We start from the raw sequence: 17,791 nt of genomic DNA, 5'->3' as shown, positions 1-17,791 counted from the left end.
AGGCCAGAGGAGAAGAGAGAAGTTAAAGTTTGAGTTATATATTGACAAAGATTATGATCTTGCTACCATTCTGGAATTCTAAAGTAGTCTATGTGCTGTGCTACAAATGTATGGTGTTAAATTCTTAACATGGGGAGAGCTTACTTAGGTGTATTTGTGTGTTATATTGACCAATTAAAACTCTCTACTATATCCAAGGTGCTATAGATCTTGAAGACAAATCTGCCCCAATTGTTAGCAGTTACAAATGCTTGTCTTGTTTTAAAGACCCAACTGCCACACAACAGCTCCTTACTCCATTACTTAGATGCATACTTGGATGGCTCTTCAGTCTCATCCGTGTCCATGCAGAATAAAATGTCTTTGTCTTCTCGTATCCTTCCAGAAGTCATCCATGGAGGATCACCCACCACTCCTCCTCTGGCTCTTTTACTATCCATAAGATGTCTAACTGGACCCTATGTACTCCAGGGGGATTTAGAGCCACTTAGGTTACAGTTGTCCCATGGACTTTCCCACCAGTTCTCAGTGGTAATTATAGCATAAATCTTTGCTTGAGGATGAGATCTCCATGAGTAGCTCATTTAATTTGTAGTCCTCTATAGGGTTTCTTTAAAATTTTTTGACCCTAAAAATCTTTAAGAGTAAAACATGGTCATGGTGAAACAAAAAAGGCTAAATTTTCATATGGCCTGTATAATTACCTTCAGAACATTGCTCCTTTGATATAATTTTTTTGTTGTTGTTGAGGCAATTGGGGTTAAGTGACTTGCTCAGGGTCACACAGCTAGTAAGGTCAAGTGTCTGAGGCTGGATTGAACTCAGGTCCTCCTGACTCCCAGGCCAGTGCTTTATCCACTGCACCACCTAGCTGCCCCTCCTTTGATATAATTTATCTATACCTCCTTGGTTCCTTTTGGGACTTGGCATTTTCCATGTAAGGATAGACTATAAGCAACATGATATACTGAGAAGAGAAATGGATAATATTCTCTGTCCTGATTTTAATATCTTTGTGACCTCAAGTAAGTCACTCAACCTTACAGAGCCTCAGTTTCCTTATCCATAATATGAGAATTGGACTAAGTCAGTCATCAAGTCAGAGTTGGAAGAAATCTTAGGGGCCATCTAGTCCAACCCTCTTATTTTATAGATGATGAAATTGAGGCTTAGAAAGATTAAGTCACTTACCTAGAGCCAGTTGGTGGTGTAGTGGATACAGAAATGGGCCTGTAGTCAGAAAGACCCTGAGTTCAACACCTGCTGCAGACACTAAGCTATGTGACTGTGGGCAAGTCACCTAACCTCTGCCTCAGTTTCCTCATCTGTAAAATGGGGACGATATTTGCAATTCCTTCACAGGGTTGGTGCCAATGAGATGATATTTATAAAAGGGCTTAACACGGGCTTGGCGCATAGTAGGTGCTGTAGGGGCCAAATTTATCATGGAGAGAGTTAATTGCGTGGCTCGCCATAATATTGGGGTTCAGAAATAATGAGAGACCTCTAGGTCCAATGTTTCCTCCCTTCCAACTGCCTTTTTAGTTATTTTTCCCACGCTAATAAGAAAGGAGATTAACAGCCTCTTTCCACAAACAAACAAGGTTTTATTAATGGGAATAAAATTTACAACAAAGGTGAAGTTAATAAAAGCCCGGAAATAGGGGAAGAGAAAAACAGATAAGCTCCCTGGCTCTAGCAAAGACTGAATCAACCCCAAACTTGCTTCCAGTTCAGCTGGCTGAAAGAGCTGGCCTTGCTTCTAATAACTCACCACCTGGGGTCCATAGTTTCAATGGGAGTCAGCCGTGCAGTCCCTCCCCGTACTCTACTGAAGCTCACCAAAGGGAAAGAGAGCTTCTCAGACTCAGCATTCTCCTTTCTACTTTCTCTCTCCCTCCCCCAAAGGGGAGGTCCTTCAAGCTGGTTGGCTGAGAGTGGTCCCCTGCTGACATCCGTAGTGCACCAACATGTCACTCAGGGCTGGCCAGGTGTGGCTGCTATCTAATCATCCCCAAGTAGGTACTTAGTCAGTTTTCTCATTCTCAACCAATTCAAACAATACTAAATCACTCAGGTGGGGCCCCTGGGCAACTGCTAAATTCCATTATTTTATCACAGTACTTAATAAATTCTTATTTATTTCCTTGCTAGACTATAGTCACACAGCTACTATCAGAGGAAGAATTTGAACCCAGTTTCTCCTTACTCGAAATCCAATATTTGAGCTTTCACACCACACTTCTCATGAAATTTCCTTCTAGGCCAAGCTCCTATGGTTGTAGCATCCTACAGGAGCTATATATACTCATCCCCTACCCCCTGAAAAGAACCAAGTCCATATTATCTGCCTGGTTTGTAATGTGATTTAATTCTAAAGTTTATAACTCCAAATTTTTTTTTTAAAGTTTTAGTTTCTTGAAATTTTAATATAAGTTTGGATTTATTAAGATTAAAATTTTCCCTCAACACTATTGGTTCAAAATTTTCAAGTTTTAATTATGGAAGTTTTGAAAATAGTTCAGTTGCTGCCAAGTGCTGAGTGATAAAGAACTTTATCACAAAAAGAACTTAATGGAGGGATGGGGTATCAAAACGATATTGGCTTCAATCAAAGTGAATCAGAGTTAAAAGTATTTTATTGGTTGCAGAACATCAGTAATTTGTGGCATAGTCTTTCATTTCCTTTCTAACAAAGAAATTACTGCAGTCCTCTTGGGAGAGCTAGGGCCGTCACTCTCCTGGAAATTATAATCCTCTTGGTAGGCTGATTTGTAACACAATGCTCTCTGGAACTCCAAATCTTTATTTATTTTTTTGGGTGATACTATATGTTTTTTTTTTTCTTTAAAGGAAATTACAAACATCTCTGATGTAAGATCAAGGGGTTGACTGAGTACACAGCACAGACCACTGCATTTAGTGAATTCTTACTAAATTCTTGCTTATGAATTAGCCTTTTTTTGGGGGGGGGCAAGTCTTTGTTCTTTAAGGAAAGATGCATTAGGCATGTTAACTTCAAAGGACAGCTTCTTTGCTATCTGGTTGGACACACGTCCTATTTTCATTAGAAAATAACTAGAGAAAATTCAACTAAATGTGATATGATCTCTTTACATAAGATTGAGGAAGAAAGGTCAAATGTCAGATCATACAGAAAATTAATCCTAACCCACTTGAGTTATATGACCAAGTTTTGAAGAATGAGGGGAGAAGGAACAAGGACCATGGTATCACAGGATTACAGTAGAAACAGAACTTAGCAAATTATCTAGTTTAGCCCTCTCATTTTAAAGATATGGACACTGTGGTCTAGTGAGGAGTGCAGGGTCAATGAGTTAGCAAGTGGCCTTTTGTGAAAGTTGGCAGTAATATGATTTGGTACCACTGTCTTCTCCCAGAAACCCTTATAAGAATGTTTCAGAAGTTGGGCTTTATAAGCTTTGAACATTAAAAAATATCAACTGATCAGTCTTCTCTTTATTCCAGTAAGACCCAAAACTAGGAAAAAAATGAATTTCTATTTGAGGAATCACATGATTATAGAGATAAAAGGGACATACCAATCCTCTTGTCCAAATGCCTTTAATATAATGGGATGACATAAGCCCAGAAGCTTCTATTGAATTAGAATATCCAAGAGGGGTGCACAACAGCTGTCACACCAGACAAAAGATGGCAAATAAACTGTGAGAGAGTTACAAAGTTCTGTGGCACTTTTGGCAGATGAAATAGAGTAGATAACACTGGGGCAAAGCAGGGGTGGAATAATGGATGACATGACATTTGAGATAGGCCTTGAAAGAGGCAAGAACTTCAGCAAGTGGAAATGGGAGAAAGGTGGGGGAGAGGAGTATCCCAGAGGAGCCACAAAGTCAGAGTTGCCAAGGAGATCAAGTAAGTCATTTGGGAGAAGAGTGAATGAATGACCAATTTGACTGGAAGATAAGCTTTCTATTGTCAAGTGGGTATGGAGGTAAGCTGGAGGGGCAGGCTGAAGTGACAAGATCGCAGAGTATCAGAGATAAACAAGCACTTTTGAGCATCCTGTCCAGCCCATACCTGACTAGTCATCTAGCCTTTCCATAAAGGCTTCTAGCAAAGAGGGAATCCCCTCCATCTCAAGGTAGTCTGTTCAGACAGCGTGACTCGTTAGGAACTTTTTCCTTTACATCCAGTCAAAAATCTACTTCTCTGCCACTTCCATTCATTTCTAGTTCCTGCCTTCCAGGGCCAGGTGGAACAATCTGTTTATATTATAGAAAAAAGGAAGTGAGGTTAGCCTGATATGACCTGTCTTTGATGAATCCATGCTGGCTTTCAGTGATCAAGCTCCCCTTTCTTGGTGCAAACATATTGTTCTAGAATTTTGTACGAGATCTACTTTAAGATCCCTGGCTCATCATTTTCAGACTCAACCCATTTCCCTCCTTTCAGAATTTGCTTTCTCTGGTCCTGTGGCACCTATCATATTCTACAGGACCCTTCAGAGATTGACAATAGCAGTTCAGTAGCAACATCTGCCAGTTCTTTAGGGTCTTAGGAGATGTATCACTGTATTAACTGAGCAACTATTAGAAGACCTTAGAGATGAAATAAAGAAGATGAACTGTATTTGACCGGGTGTCATGGGTGGGGCGGCGGAGGGGGGGGGGGTTGGGGGGAGACTGTGGGAAGCCACTCTAGATTTCTGAGCAGGGAAGTAGTAAGAAAAGAACAATACTTTGAGTAAATTAATTTGCATTTTCTAAACAGATGGGAGGATTGAAAAGGAGAAATGAAAAGGGAGAAGAAAGATAGGGGTTTGATAGTGGTAAGATGGGTATTTTCAAAGCCTTGAAAGCAAAATTTCCATATTTTCCAGTTATTGCTGTGCCATAGTTCCTCTTTGCCTACCACTATAGCATTAGATGCCCAAGGAGAATGGTAAAACCTTTCCTAGAAGGCCCTCACAGGGATGTACAAAATAGGGACACTCGTTGTGAACTAGTCCAAATGTTCTGGAGAATAATTTGGAACTTTGGCCAAAGGGATGTAAAACTGTGCATACCCTTTGTTCCAGTAATACACCACTACTAGGTCTGTATTCCAGAAAGATCAGAGCAAAGGGGAAAGGACCTACTTGTTCAAAACTATTTATAGCAGCTCTTTTTGCAGTGACAAAGAATTGGAAATTGAGGGGATGCCCATCAGTTGGGGAATGGCTAGACAGTTTGTGGTATGTGATAGTAATGGAATACTATTATATTGTGAGAAATCATGAGGGGGGATGGTTTCAGAAAAACCTGGGAAGATTTACATGAACTGATGCAAAGCAAAGTAAGCAGAATGACAACATTGTACATATAGTGTAACAGTAATCAACTGTGGAAGACTTAGCTTCTGTAATCAATCCAACGATCCAAGACAGTTCTAAAGGTTGCATGATCAAAAAATGACTATCCACCTTCAGAGAAAAAACTGATGAACTCAATGCAGATTGAAAGCATACCTTTTTCAACTTCTTTATTTTTCTTGTCCCCCCCCCACATGGCTAATTTGGAAATCTGTTTTGCATGGTTTCACATGTATCATATTGCTTACCTTCTCAGTGAGTGGGCAAAGGGTTAGTGGTGAGGGAGTGAATTTGGAACTCAAAATTTTAAAAGCTCAAAGTAGAAATATTAATAATAATAATAATACTATAGTCATCCAAAGAGAACTCCCTCATAAAGAGCACAATAGGATGATCCCCTTCTAATTCAAAACTTATGTCATCCTTGTTAAAAAGACAGTTAGAATGGTGAAATGGATAGAGGGATGCACTTTGGAGTTGGGAGAGGCCGCACCTGAGGACGTAGCTCTGGTTATTTCCTAGCAGTGTGATCACAGTCAAGTTGCCTTACCTACTCAGAACCTCAGTTTCCTTCTCTGTAAACGTAGTTGTTAATACTTCTACTGTCTACTTTACAAAGTTAAAAGAGTTTTGCAAACTTTGAAGATATGGATATAGATATGTAAATTATTGTTTTAATCATCATTATAGAAATGTTTTTCTTAAGTGTTCTTCAACCTCACATATGGCTTTGTAAATTCAAAGATGAAATTTTCTAGAAAAGGGGGAAAAATGAAATGATTTGCCTAAATTCAATATTAATTAATCCTTTCCTCCCCCTCTCTTTTAGCTAATGAAGGAATTTCCTCTCCTGAGCATGTTCAACATACATGGGAAAACCTTTAGAAGCTTTGCTGGAACTACAAGCATATGCTGATGTTCAGGCAGTCTTAGCAAAATATGATGGTAAGTCCTTGAGGATTTTTTTATGTGTTTTGGTATATATTTCATCTTGAGGTTGATAAAAATCTCGCTGTGCCTGAGCCAAATGGATAGACATTCATACTTCTATAAAGGGACTTGAGCAGTTTTCATGATGTTTTATTTCTTGACAAACCAGAATAATGAAATGGAAAGTTATAGTACAGTAAAAAACTGCCCTGCTAGCATTTTTTCCCAGTGAGTCTCACATTCCTTTTTATTTTTTGTGATCTGATTAGTTTGGACCAAGATTATCAATCTAGAGAACTTGGTTACTGGCTTTTATGTAGTATTTTGCTTTAAAGAAACCTACCAAATCAAAAATTGGAACTATGTGTGGATTTAGATTACTAAAATACATTATCAGTCCTTGCCAAACAGATTAATGAGGGGAGTGATTATCTGCATTATAAAGTAATTACTTGCTTTACAAAATGTTTACTCTTTTTTTTAAACTGCTGTTTCCATGGAACACATGGATTATTATATTACCATGATAGCCAGAACAGAGTATTTGATTGACCTTGAAGTCAGAAAAATCTGGGTTCAGATCTTGCTTCTGACCCATTTCAGGTATGTGACCATGAGTAAAAACATGGCCTTCTTCATGCCCCAGGCAATTTTCCAAGATTTAAAATCACAACTGCTAATTTGCATTGGTAGAGCTTCTATATTAGGAGTTAATTCTCATGAAATCATAGAGTTGGGCCCGCCCTTTCTGTGCTTCCCATCTTGTGCCTCCTTGCCCAAACAGCTCATCTTTTATTCTCTAGAAACAAGTAGATCTAATTTGCAAGATTTGCTAGTATTATTTTTAGTTATTCTATGGGAATTATTGTTCTTTCATTTCTCAAGCTTCTTCTGAATTCTTTTAAGATTAGGAAACTAAGGTACAACAAGGATGTTATTTATCATTTTTTTAAAGTAAACCCCAAAATGAGTTGGAAAATCAAAGGCAGAAACCTGTAACCCCACACTGTGTGCTCATTCTGCCTCATTATACTTAAGTATCCCATGCAATAACATACAGAATATATAGCACATAATTGATTTCAAAAAGAAAAATAAATATTAATTGTGCACTTTAAAGCAAAAACATCCAAAAATTTGGCATTCACCTGGGATTAAATAATAGAGATAATTTATGCTTTGGCATTTTTTAAATGCTGTCCTCTGGGTCTTTGTCCTTATAGGATTGTCTTAAAGATAAGACACATCTTATATTGAGATCCTTTAGGAATTCACATAAATAATTAACTGTCCTCATCTCCCTGTCCACCCCCTCAACCCACCCCCAAAGAAATAGAGAACAATTGGACCTTCTTTTGGCTGAATTCCACTCTTGTGACCAGTGTTAGAGCAAAGTTCTAACATAGTATATGTATACCACATCCCGCACAGTATTTACATTACACATCAAGATTCAAGAAATAATAATTTAACCAGTATAGCCCTTGGGATTCACAAGTCTCAAAAGGCTCTTTTTCATAAGAGTCTCAGCTCATTACAAAACTCATCAGCTTTATGTGTTGTAAGATTGATAGTAATATAAAGAAATGAACTCATTCATAGTTTTCTATCTCCTATTTCTCTCTGTCCCACTCCACAGCCTTCATTCAGCTATAACCAAAGCGGATTTATTGGATTCTGATAACATATGTTCAAATTATTTCTTACAACAGCTGGTCCCACCCTCTGCTAAAAATTTGGCTCATATTTTGAAAAACTTCTGTTATTCTAAGTGGACAACTCGCCATACCAAGTGCCTTGTATTCAGTTTTGTTTATATTGTGTACCTGGCAACAGAGATGATGTCCATGCTCATTATTCATGGAAAAAGAGCTTCATTAGTGGCAGGACACATTCTGTTGCTGAGCTACCTCATTATAGCTTTAGAGTTCAGCATTTGTCTTTAGAGTGCAGATGACCTAACCACAATTGAATTCTAAAGGGGATTTTTGGCTCTGGCTTGGCATGGGTCTGTGTTATTTACAGAAGAATTGATTATGGCTGCTGAAGTTACTGTTCTTGAGGACTCCGCTTAAAAAAGCCTCTTTGTTTTGTTCCCTAATTATTAGATGGGTACTTTCAAGTACTATTTTTTTTTCAGTGTGGCTGCAAGAGAAAAGTTGAAAAGCCTAAAGAGAACTGCAAGCATACATTAGGCTTCTGATGGCCAGTTACCTGAGCTCTATATGTGGAAACTGAGGACTTAGGCCTTTTAATGGATAGATCTTAAAGAGACACCCTTTTCCTAATGCTTCGTGGTTCAAATGTCATCATCCCAAGACATGATGTTGGAGACAGCATTTTGAATCCCAGCCTCTGCACCTCCCCATAGAACCACACCCAAGCAGCAGGATTGTATGTTATCTTTGCAAAATGGAATGTGCCCATTGGGTAGCTGTTTCTTGGATGGCTTATGGGTACAGTGATCCTTCTTCATAACATTTGCCAGGTGGCTGAATTTTTTGAATATTATGTTGGGAAATGACACAATGCAATTCTTGCCTTTTGCCAAAAATGATTTTTTTTTCTTAAAGAAAGGAAAAAGTAAACAGCATGTTCTAGAAACAGAGTAAGGTAAAGTGTATTTTCCTTCCATTCCGTTTTTCTTCCATTTTATTTCAGCCTTGCATTTTTGGTTCAGGCCAGTAATAGGGATAAACTCTTCCTTTAGTGAATATTTACTAGGTAGCCTCAGGGACTAAGTTAAATGTGGCATTTCCCACCGCATCCCCTTGGAAAGCTGGCTCCATCCAATTTTATTTTTGTTTCTGGTATGTTCCCACTTTTTAGAAATCTAGCCACTTCTCTCAAAGGCTGTTCTTTATTTGCCATTCCCCATACTTCTTGATTTTCTGTTTTTTAATCACTTACTACATTCAGCTTTTTCACTTTTCTCAAATTTCTGTAGTCCTTGTTTAGTAGTCTCTACTGGTCATGTTTCTTAAGTTTTTGCTGCACGAAAGACCTCATATAGTGAGCTTCTCAAGGTGCTAGCTAGAGCCTTCACAGCTTCTGCTTTCCTTATATGTTAGGTGATGCCAAGGAGTATGCATTCACTTGAATATTTCCATTCTGAATCTAAATTGTATTGAATGTAGTGTCAGTTGTGCCATACTAGTCAAATCACAAGTAAGGAATGGAAAAGTATGTCTATACTTGTTTGCCTCTCTTTGGAAGCATCATTAAGTAATAGTTTCCTCTCCAGGCCTTACCTTATGTGTTTATTAATGTTTGGAAACTGACCTATGCTATTCATTTCATTTAGATTTTGGCATCTTTGTCTTCGTCTAGTTTCTAGCATAGATATGAAGAATATTTAAGACCACTAAGTCATCATAATTTTCTTTTGAAAGAAGCCAATGGAAAAAAAAATGACACGGGTTTTAGATTTTTCTTTAAAAGTTCAAAGACCAGCTAAAATTAAAATTTCAGCCCAAAGTTTGGGATTTCAATATGACAGATTTTCTTCTCATTCTTTTCTCCCCTTAACTTTTAACTAGACTTGTCATTTTATCACTATAGAGGAAGCATCCAGGGAGGAATTTGCCCTACAAATGCTGAACTTGAACCGACATCTTCCTGACTCCAAGGCCAGCTCTCTATCCACTACCCATATTTCCTCTCTTCCTATTTTTATCATAATTATTTGAATATTTTTCTTTTTAAGTATTTCCTTAAAATTAATTCCACAATTCAAGTGTAAATACCCTGATTTTTACGTATAAATTTTTCTAGTATTCTTCATATATCTTCCATGTTCTATTTTAGGGCCTTCTGTTAAATACTGGTCACAGCATGACAATAGTAATAAATATTTTTGAAAAAGGCAGAACTGATGTTTTCTAAATATTATAAAAGTAATACTGGATCTGATGGCAAATGCAGATATATGTTTAGATGTTAATTCTGTTTTTTCTGGAGGCCCATCTTTATTTAACATTTGGAGCATTGAAAAAGTGCCACGGACTTTTTTTCAAGAGGCCACTGTTGTTACTGTGGACAAAAAAGAAGTGGCACATCTGGATATCACAGCTACCTCAGCACTGTGGTCATTTCCACCAGTGGTAATAAAACTTGGCTTAAGTTCTTTTGGATCACTGCTCTAGTCCATTAGTCAGATGTCCCAAATTCTCAGAGTAAAAACGATCTACTGCAAGGAAGAACTAGGGTTTCTTTTTTATTTTGTTTTGTTTTTTAAAGGATGCAAAAAACATGAAACAGCTGCGTCTAAACTATCTAGACTTCTGTAACATTTTAAGACATATCTGACATTGAGTTAAGCTTTTTCACCTTAAATAGGCGGGAATCATAAGTCCCAGGGAAATAACACCAATGAACATTATGTCCAGACCTTAAAGGGCAATGCTAGCTATTATTATTATTATTATTATTATTATTATTATTATTATTATTAAGAAAGTCATTTATGTGAATTCAGGAAGAGAATAACCAGCAGACCATCACAGGAAGATTTACTGTGGTCACATAGTGTGGGTTTTATGGACAGCCTGTGGTCCTTACTCAGCCATTACTACTCTTCAGAATTTGTCACTAGTGCAAAGCAGAAATACTGTTCTCATGGAATGTTTTTAACTGATGCTCTATTACCATGATGACAGTGTTCAGGAAACTATCTTCACATAAGCTAATTTATTAATTTTGCAGTTACAGAATTTAGAGATCAACTAGTGAAGCCAAGGGAGATATGTGGTTTGTTTGAAGCCAAGCAAGGTCACTGGAAGGTCACACAGGTAGTAACTGTCAGAACTTGGATTTGCGCAGAGATGAGATTCAAAGCCAGGCTCTTGGACTCTCAATCCCCCATGTTCTAAGGTGTAGGCCTTTGATTGTACTTTCTTTTCTTTTTTTGGGGGTGGTGGTGAGGCAATTGGGGTTAAATGACTTGCCCAGGGTCACACAACTAGTAAGTGTCAAGTGTCTGAGGCTGGATTTGAACTCAGGTCCTCCTGAATCCAGGGCCACTGCACCACCTAGCTGTCCCTGATTGTACTTTCAAAATTTTTTCCTAAAGTCTTCCCTCACTGTCCTTTCCATAATAATACTGATAGCTATCATTTACATAGCATATATTATCTCATCTGATACATCAATCCTGTGTGGTAGGTGCTATTATCCCTATTCTACAGATGGAAAAAGTGAAGTTGAGAGAGGTTCAGCAGCTTGCCAAGGGTCACACAGTAAGGGTCTGAGGCGAGACTAACTCAGATTTTCTAGACACCAAGTCTGGCACTTTGTCCAAAGTGCCACATAGTTGTCTTCATGAGTTTTCTAAGTGTTTCTCCTGATGAAGCCTGAATGGAAGCAAGCTTTGAGACATCAGGAAAACATCTGTACTAATGGGAAATCATCTTCCTACTCCTTCTAATTACAGTAACTTCCATGGCATCAGAAGCAGAAATCATTGTGAGAGATAGGGACATCAGAGCTGGAGAGAATCCTTTGAGGGAAACCTGGAGTGCTGAAGACGGTGGGCTGGGGGGCGGGGGGGGGGATACAGCGCCATACTTAGGAGGGGAGAACACGCAGATGATTTACTTTTATGCATAGCCCAGGAGAGGCACCCAGGAACAGGAAAGGAGACCAGCTCTAAGATAGCCATGGGGTCCATGTATTAATGCATAAATGGGGCTACCAGAAATGGCATAATGTGACCAGGTACCAAGTGGATTTTGAGACCTAATTCTACCAACAGTCCCTACAGATCATTTCCAAATGAAAACTATAGTCATCATATATGATCTTATCATATATCAGCATAAAAAGGCATGACTATGAGTAGTGTGCCATTTCAACAACTTTTATATAGAAAAGTAGCATTAGCACCAGTATCCTTTAATATAAGGTACTTTTAAAAAGATACCATAGGGGACAGCTAGATGGCACAAGTCACAACCCCCATTGCCCCCCCCAACAAAAAAAAGATACCATAACTAATGTGTATAGATACATTTACATAATAAATATATAACATGCATATATTCAGATTCACCAAATTCACCTGGGTTTTATTTAATATGAACTGTTGGCCCTATTCAAATCCTTATCTGGAGATTGTCATAACTTACTGAGATAATGTGGCCTCATTGGCCAACTGCCACCGTTAAGTGAGTTGCAGAGTTGCTAGTTTTGCCCCATGTCCAGCATCTGTGGGGCCCTCAGAGACATTCTCTGGGCTGGTGATAATCCAACTCAGAAAGAGCAAGTAACATCTGGATCACAGTGGCCTGGTCATTGCCTTTGAGTAAAAGATTAAATTTCTTGGGCATCATTGGAATAATAATTTTTTGCCTGCTAAGACCTTTGTGGAACTTCATCACAAGTGATGAAATTATCTGGACTTCTAGGGTTCTCGTGCCTTTGAAGTTCTTAGGAAGAATCCTTCTATTTATAGAAGGAAGTTAGCCCCTAAGTCTTCCCCTCCCGTTGACATCACATTGGCCTTGAATTGTGTTTGCACCAAAAAAGCTCATTTTGGAGAGTGGGACATTTTTTGGAACCAAAGAGGCAATGCTGCTACAACAGAGATCCTCTGGTTTGTTCTTTTTTCCTCTCAAATTATGAAGAATTTCACAGTGAAGCATGCTATGGATTTATGTAATAGTTGAGAGGCAGCATGGTATAATAGAAAAAAAAAATGGGTTTTAGGCTCAGAGGGCCAGCATCCAAAGCTTAGCTCTTGTTATTTGTATGAACTTAGATAATACCTTCCACATCTCTAAGCCTCAGTTTCCTATTTTGTAAAATGAGTTGATAGGTCTAGATCACAGGGGGGAAACTAGAGGCCAGTAAAACTGAATAAGGTGAGGAGGAACCAGATTAAAGTATAATTGCATATCAAATCGTTTGCCTTCTCAGTGAGGGAGGTGGGGATGGAGGGAGGAAGAGAATATGGAACTCAGTTTTAAAAATGCATGTTGAAAATTATTTTACATGTAATTGTGGGAAAATAAAATACTAAAAAATTTTAGGGGGCAGCTCAGTGGTGCAGTGGATAAAGCACTGGCCTTGGATTCAGGAGGACCTGAGTTCAAATTGGGCCTCAGACACTTGGCACTTATTAGCTGTGTGGCCCTGGGCAAGTCACTTGACCCTCATCGCCCCGCCTCCCCCCAATTTAAAGTATAAGTGGAAGTGTTTAGCAAAATAAATAAAAATACAACACAGCACAGATAATGTTAATATGGTTTTCTAAATCAGTATGTGGGCCAGCAGGGATCTGTTTCTATTTGAATGACAACACTGGGTAACATCTTCCAAGGTCCTTTTTGAATTCTGTCTCTCCTGTTCACAGCCATGGCTAACTTTGAGCAAGACTCTGAGCCTCAGTTTCTCCATCTGTAAAAGGTGGAGTTTGAACAAAATGACCTCCAAGGTCCTTTCCAGCTCTAAGTAGGTCCTTCCCCCCCCCCTTTGGTGAGGCAGTTGGGGTTAAGTGACTTGCCGAGGGTCACACAGCTAGTAAGTGTCAAGTATCTGAGACCAGATTTGAACTCAGGTCCTCCTGACTCCAGGACCGGTGCTCTATCCACTGTGCCACCTAGCTGCCCCTAAGTATGGTCTTTATCCTTATTTTATTGATGGAGAAATTTGGAGAGGTTAAATAAACTGTCAGGGCCAGATACCATTTTCATTCATTCACGCTACTATCCCATCTAAATAATATCTCTATTAGGCATTCCCTGGACTCACCCAAGCCATAGTCTGTATTACATATATTCACTTAAAATTAATTTTATTTCATTGAGCTATTTATAGGCTCTGGAAGATTTGTAATTAACAAGATTATTTTTACTCTGAACTTCACACATGCCCCAACTCCAGATAGGATCTGAGGGAACCCAGAAAATACATGGCATGCCTTTCTAGTTTTTAGCTAGTCTTTTTTGTTTGTCCCTGTTCAACTCTGACATGTATGCATTATCTTAGTGCTGTTTTCTTTTTCAGCTTTTCTTTCAAATACTCTCCATTTAGAGCCAAGTTTCCTCTGTCCTTACCACTTCTACTTCATTCTTCCCCCTGAAAATCATATAGACAACAGGAATATAAACACTTCAGGAAACATCTAATAAAATGAAAAAAGTTTAAAAGCTTCCTAATCATTCTTAAAATGACCATCACCACAGTCTGTTGATCCTCCAAAGATTTTGAACTGCTAGAAACTAGAACTTAAGTTATAGGAAAAATGTTCATGAGAAGCTAGATTGTTTTTTGAGGTGATAAGGGGATGCTCATATATTTTTTTAATGTCTTCTTTATCTCTTTATTTTATTTTATTATTTTTTCCAGTTACATATTACATATGAGGATAGTTTTCCACATTGGGATGCTCATATCTTAATATTTTCTTATTTAGTGAATATATCCCACTTGCTTTTGAAAAGCCTTAAGTGGTTTTAAAATTAACATGCTGAATAAAAGTATAGTAAGGCATTTTATGTTTTTAATTTAACAAATATTTATTAAGTATCACCTATATGCCAGACACTGGATGAATACTTTACAAATATTATCTCATTTGATCCTCATAACAATGCAGAGAAATAGGTGCCATCATTATCCTATTTTACGATTGAGGAAACTGAGGCAAAGAGAGGCTAAATGACTTGTCCAGGGTCACATAGTTAAATGTCTGTGGTCATATTTGAACTCAGTTCTAACTCAAGGCCTACATGCTCATCTATTGTACCACCTAACTGTGCCATTTACATTTAAATGTATAACAAGAGTCAACATAAAAAGATCAAAAGGAATAAGTGCTTTCAGAAATGTAACTTTTGAATTAATGTTTGGCTTTTAAATCAAATCAACAATCAAGTGACTACCTTATGCCCGGAATCCTGCTGAGTGCTGGGGATAGGGAAAAAAAACAAACAAACAAAAACAAACCCCAAACCCAAAAAACTGGTCCCTCCCTTCTGGTCCCAGCCTTCAGGAAACTCCCAATCTAATGGGGGAAGCAACATGCAAACAAGTATGTATAAACAAGACAAGTGCAAGATCAATTCAGGATGATCTCAGAGAGAAGGCACTGCAAGGGGGCTGAGGCAGGATTCTTTTAGAAAGTATGATCTTAGGAGAGACGTAAGGAACCCAGAGAAACTAGGGGGCCGAGATGAGAAGGGAAGGAATTCCAGGCATCTGGGAGATGCATTGTCTTGTGTGAGGAACGACAGGGAGGACAGTGTTATTGGATTGTAGGTAAGGTGTAGGGAGCCTGGAAAGGCTGGAGAGAGAGTGCCAGGTTATGGAGGCCTTCAAAAGCCAGCGGATTGTATATTTGATCCTGGAGCTATTAGGGAGTCACTGGAGCTTACTGAAAAGGAGGATGACGTAGTCCTGCCCTTTGCAGAGATCCCTTTGATCTCTGACTGGAGGATGGACCAGAGTGGAGAGAGATTTTTGGCATGGAGACCAACCTAAAGGCCACTTCCACTACAGGAGCGAGGCAGTGACAGTGTCAGGAGAAAGCAGCTTAGGTGAGAAACTGACAGGCTTTAGCACTGCAGATTGGACATGGGGGCTGAGAAAGAGTAAGGTGTTAAGGATGACACCCAAGTTCAAGCCTTTGTGACTGGAAGGATAGTGGTGGTGCCCTCGACAGTAGTACCAAAGTTAGGATGAGGAAAATGTTGAGGGGGAAAGATGAGTTCAGGTGTAGATTTGTTGGGCTTAGAATGTCTACAGAACATTTTAAATTTTTTCAACTTTTAGCTATTCATAATAACTTATAAATATGCAGTTACACTTTTTATATTTGTTAGAGGTTGAATAATAACTTTAAAAAATTCATTAAGCACCTACTCTGTGCAGGGTTTTGCGTTATGTGCTATGCTTACAAAAATGAAAGCAAAACAGTGTATACCCTATAGTCTACTGGGGAGGGGTTAACACCTTGTGAATGCATAAATAAATATAAGGTAACTTGAGGAAGAAGAGAATTTTAACAACTGGGAGAGTCAGGGAAAATTTCTTTGGATGAGGCAAAACTTGATATGAACCTAAGAAAGCCTAGAGGTATAGATGGGAGGAAGTACCTTCAGGGCATAGGTGACAGATCTTGACCACTCATGGAAATGGCAGCGTAGTGTTTAGGGAACAGCTAGATCTCCAATTTACTTGGAATGTAGAGAGGGGGTGTGGTATGAAATTAGGCTGAAGACTTAAGTAGAAACCAGTAAGTGCAGGGCCTTAAACTAAAGAGGCATTTCTTTTTTATTCTAAGGGCGATAGGATAAAATAAGAAAGTAGTTATTGAAGGTTTTTTTAAGCGGGGGAGTGGCATGATCAGATCTATATTTTGGAAAGATTAATTTGGAACAGATTAGAGAAGAATGAAACTGTAAGTGGGAGAACAATTAGGTGTAATTTCAATAATCCAGGTGAGAAGTGATGAGGGCCTGTACTAGGATAGTGGCTCCCTGAGAAGGGATCAGATGAGAGACTGTGTGGAGATTTAAGAACTAATTGGATATGGAGACATAAAGGAGAAGAAACGGTGAAGGATGACGAGGGCTTTGAAACAGGTCATTTAAAAAAATGCCAATATCATCCAGAGAAATGAGGAGATTTAGAGTGGGACAGGTTTAGGGGAAATATGCAAGTATCCATCAAGAACAAATTTCCTTTTTGGGATTTTTGCAACTTAAAATACCAAGCAAGTTACCACCACTTCAATTCCTGTGGTCACAGAAGACTTTAACCACGGAGAATTAATTCATACTTAGACCTGATATGGGCAGCTGAGAAGAGAAAGGCCTGTCCGGGAACTTCTGTAGCTGAGGTGTTTGGAAAAGTTTGAGACTGTTTAGAATCACTGATTGTGGCCAATATCACTGCCTTTGTTAGCAAAGAACTGGGGCGGGGTTTAGATGCCCATTGATTAGGCAATGACTAAACAAATTATGATAAGTGAATGTAATGGAATCATACCATTGCCCCATAAGTAATGATGCATTTGATGAATATTGAGAGACGTGGGAAGATAAAAACCAATACAGAAGAAAGTAAACAGAGCTCAGAAATCACTGTATATAACAAATATATAGAAGAAAGAAGAAATAACAGGGCTCAGTTAGGTTAAGGGATTTTCCCAGTAATGCACAGCTAAAAAATCATGGAGCTAGGACTCAAACCCAGTCTTTTGACTTTGAATCCACTACTTAGAAAAATTTTCCTAATACAGGTTACAAAGCCATCACAGAAGAAAGATTTCTCAATGTTGGGAGAATAAAATATCCACATACGTATGTGTGTTTGTCTTCTGTCTGTCTGTATGTCTACACACACACATATACACACCGGCAGATATATATATGTGTGTGTGTGTACACATATAATTTATAATAGAAGTCTCATTCTCTCTTAAATATAGCTAAAGATTGCTGACTGGCCAGTATTTTTCCAGTTTTCAGCACAAAGATGGCTTCATAAACTGCAGACTGGCAAACGTGATGTTAATATCTGACA

The 17,791-nt window shown here is 38.5% G+C and overlaps 1 protein-coding gene across 1 annotated transcript in view; it reads left to right on the top strand.

The window, feature by feature from the left end:
* Window positions 1-17,791, top strand: part of ST7 (suppression of tumorigenicity 7) — a 283,882-nt gene that overhangs the window by 203,657 nt on the left and 62,434 nt on the right. Inside the window, 2 exon segments of the mRNA XM_043968041.1 lie at window positions 6,165-6,215; window positions 6,217-6,280. Of these exon segments, the coding sequence (XP_043823976.1) occupies window positions 6,165-6,215; window positions 6,217-6,280 (115 nt within the window).

The sequence above is a fragment of the Dromiciops gliroides genome, chromosome 5, assembly GCF_019393635.1.
Source record: "Dromiciops gliroides isolate mDroGli1 chromosome 5, mDroGli1.pri, whole genome shotgun sequence".
NCBI lineage: Eukaryota > Metazoa > Chordata > Mammalia > Microbiotheria > Microbiotheriidae > Dromiciops > Dromiciops gliroides.
Note: the sequence above shows the minus strand (reverse complement) of the source record. Positions and strands in the feature narration are given on the sequence as shown.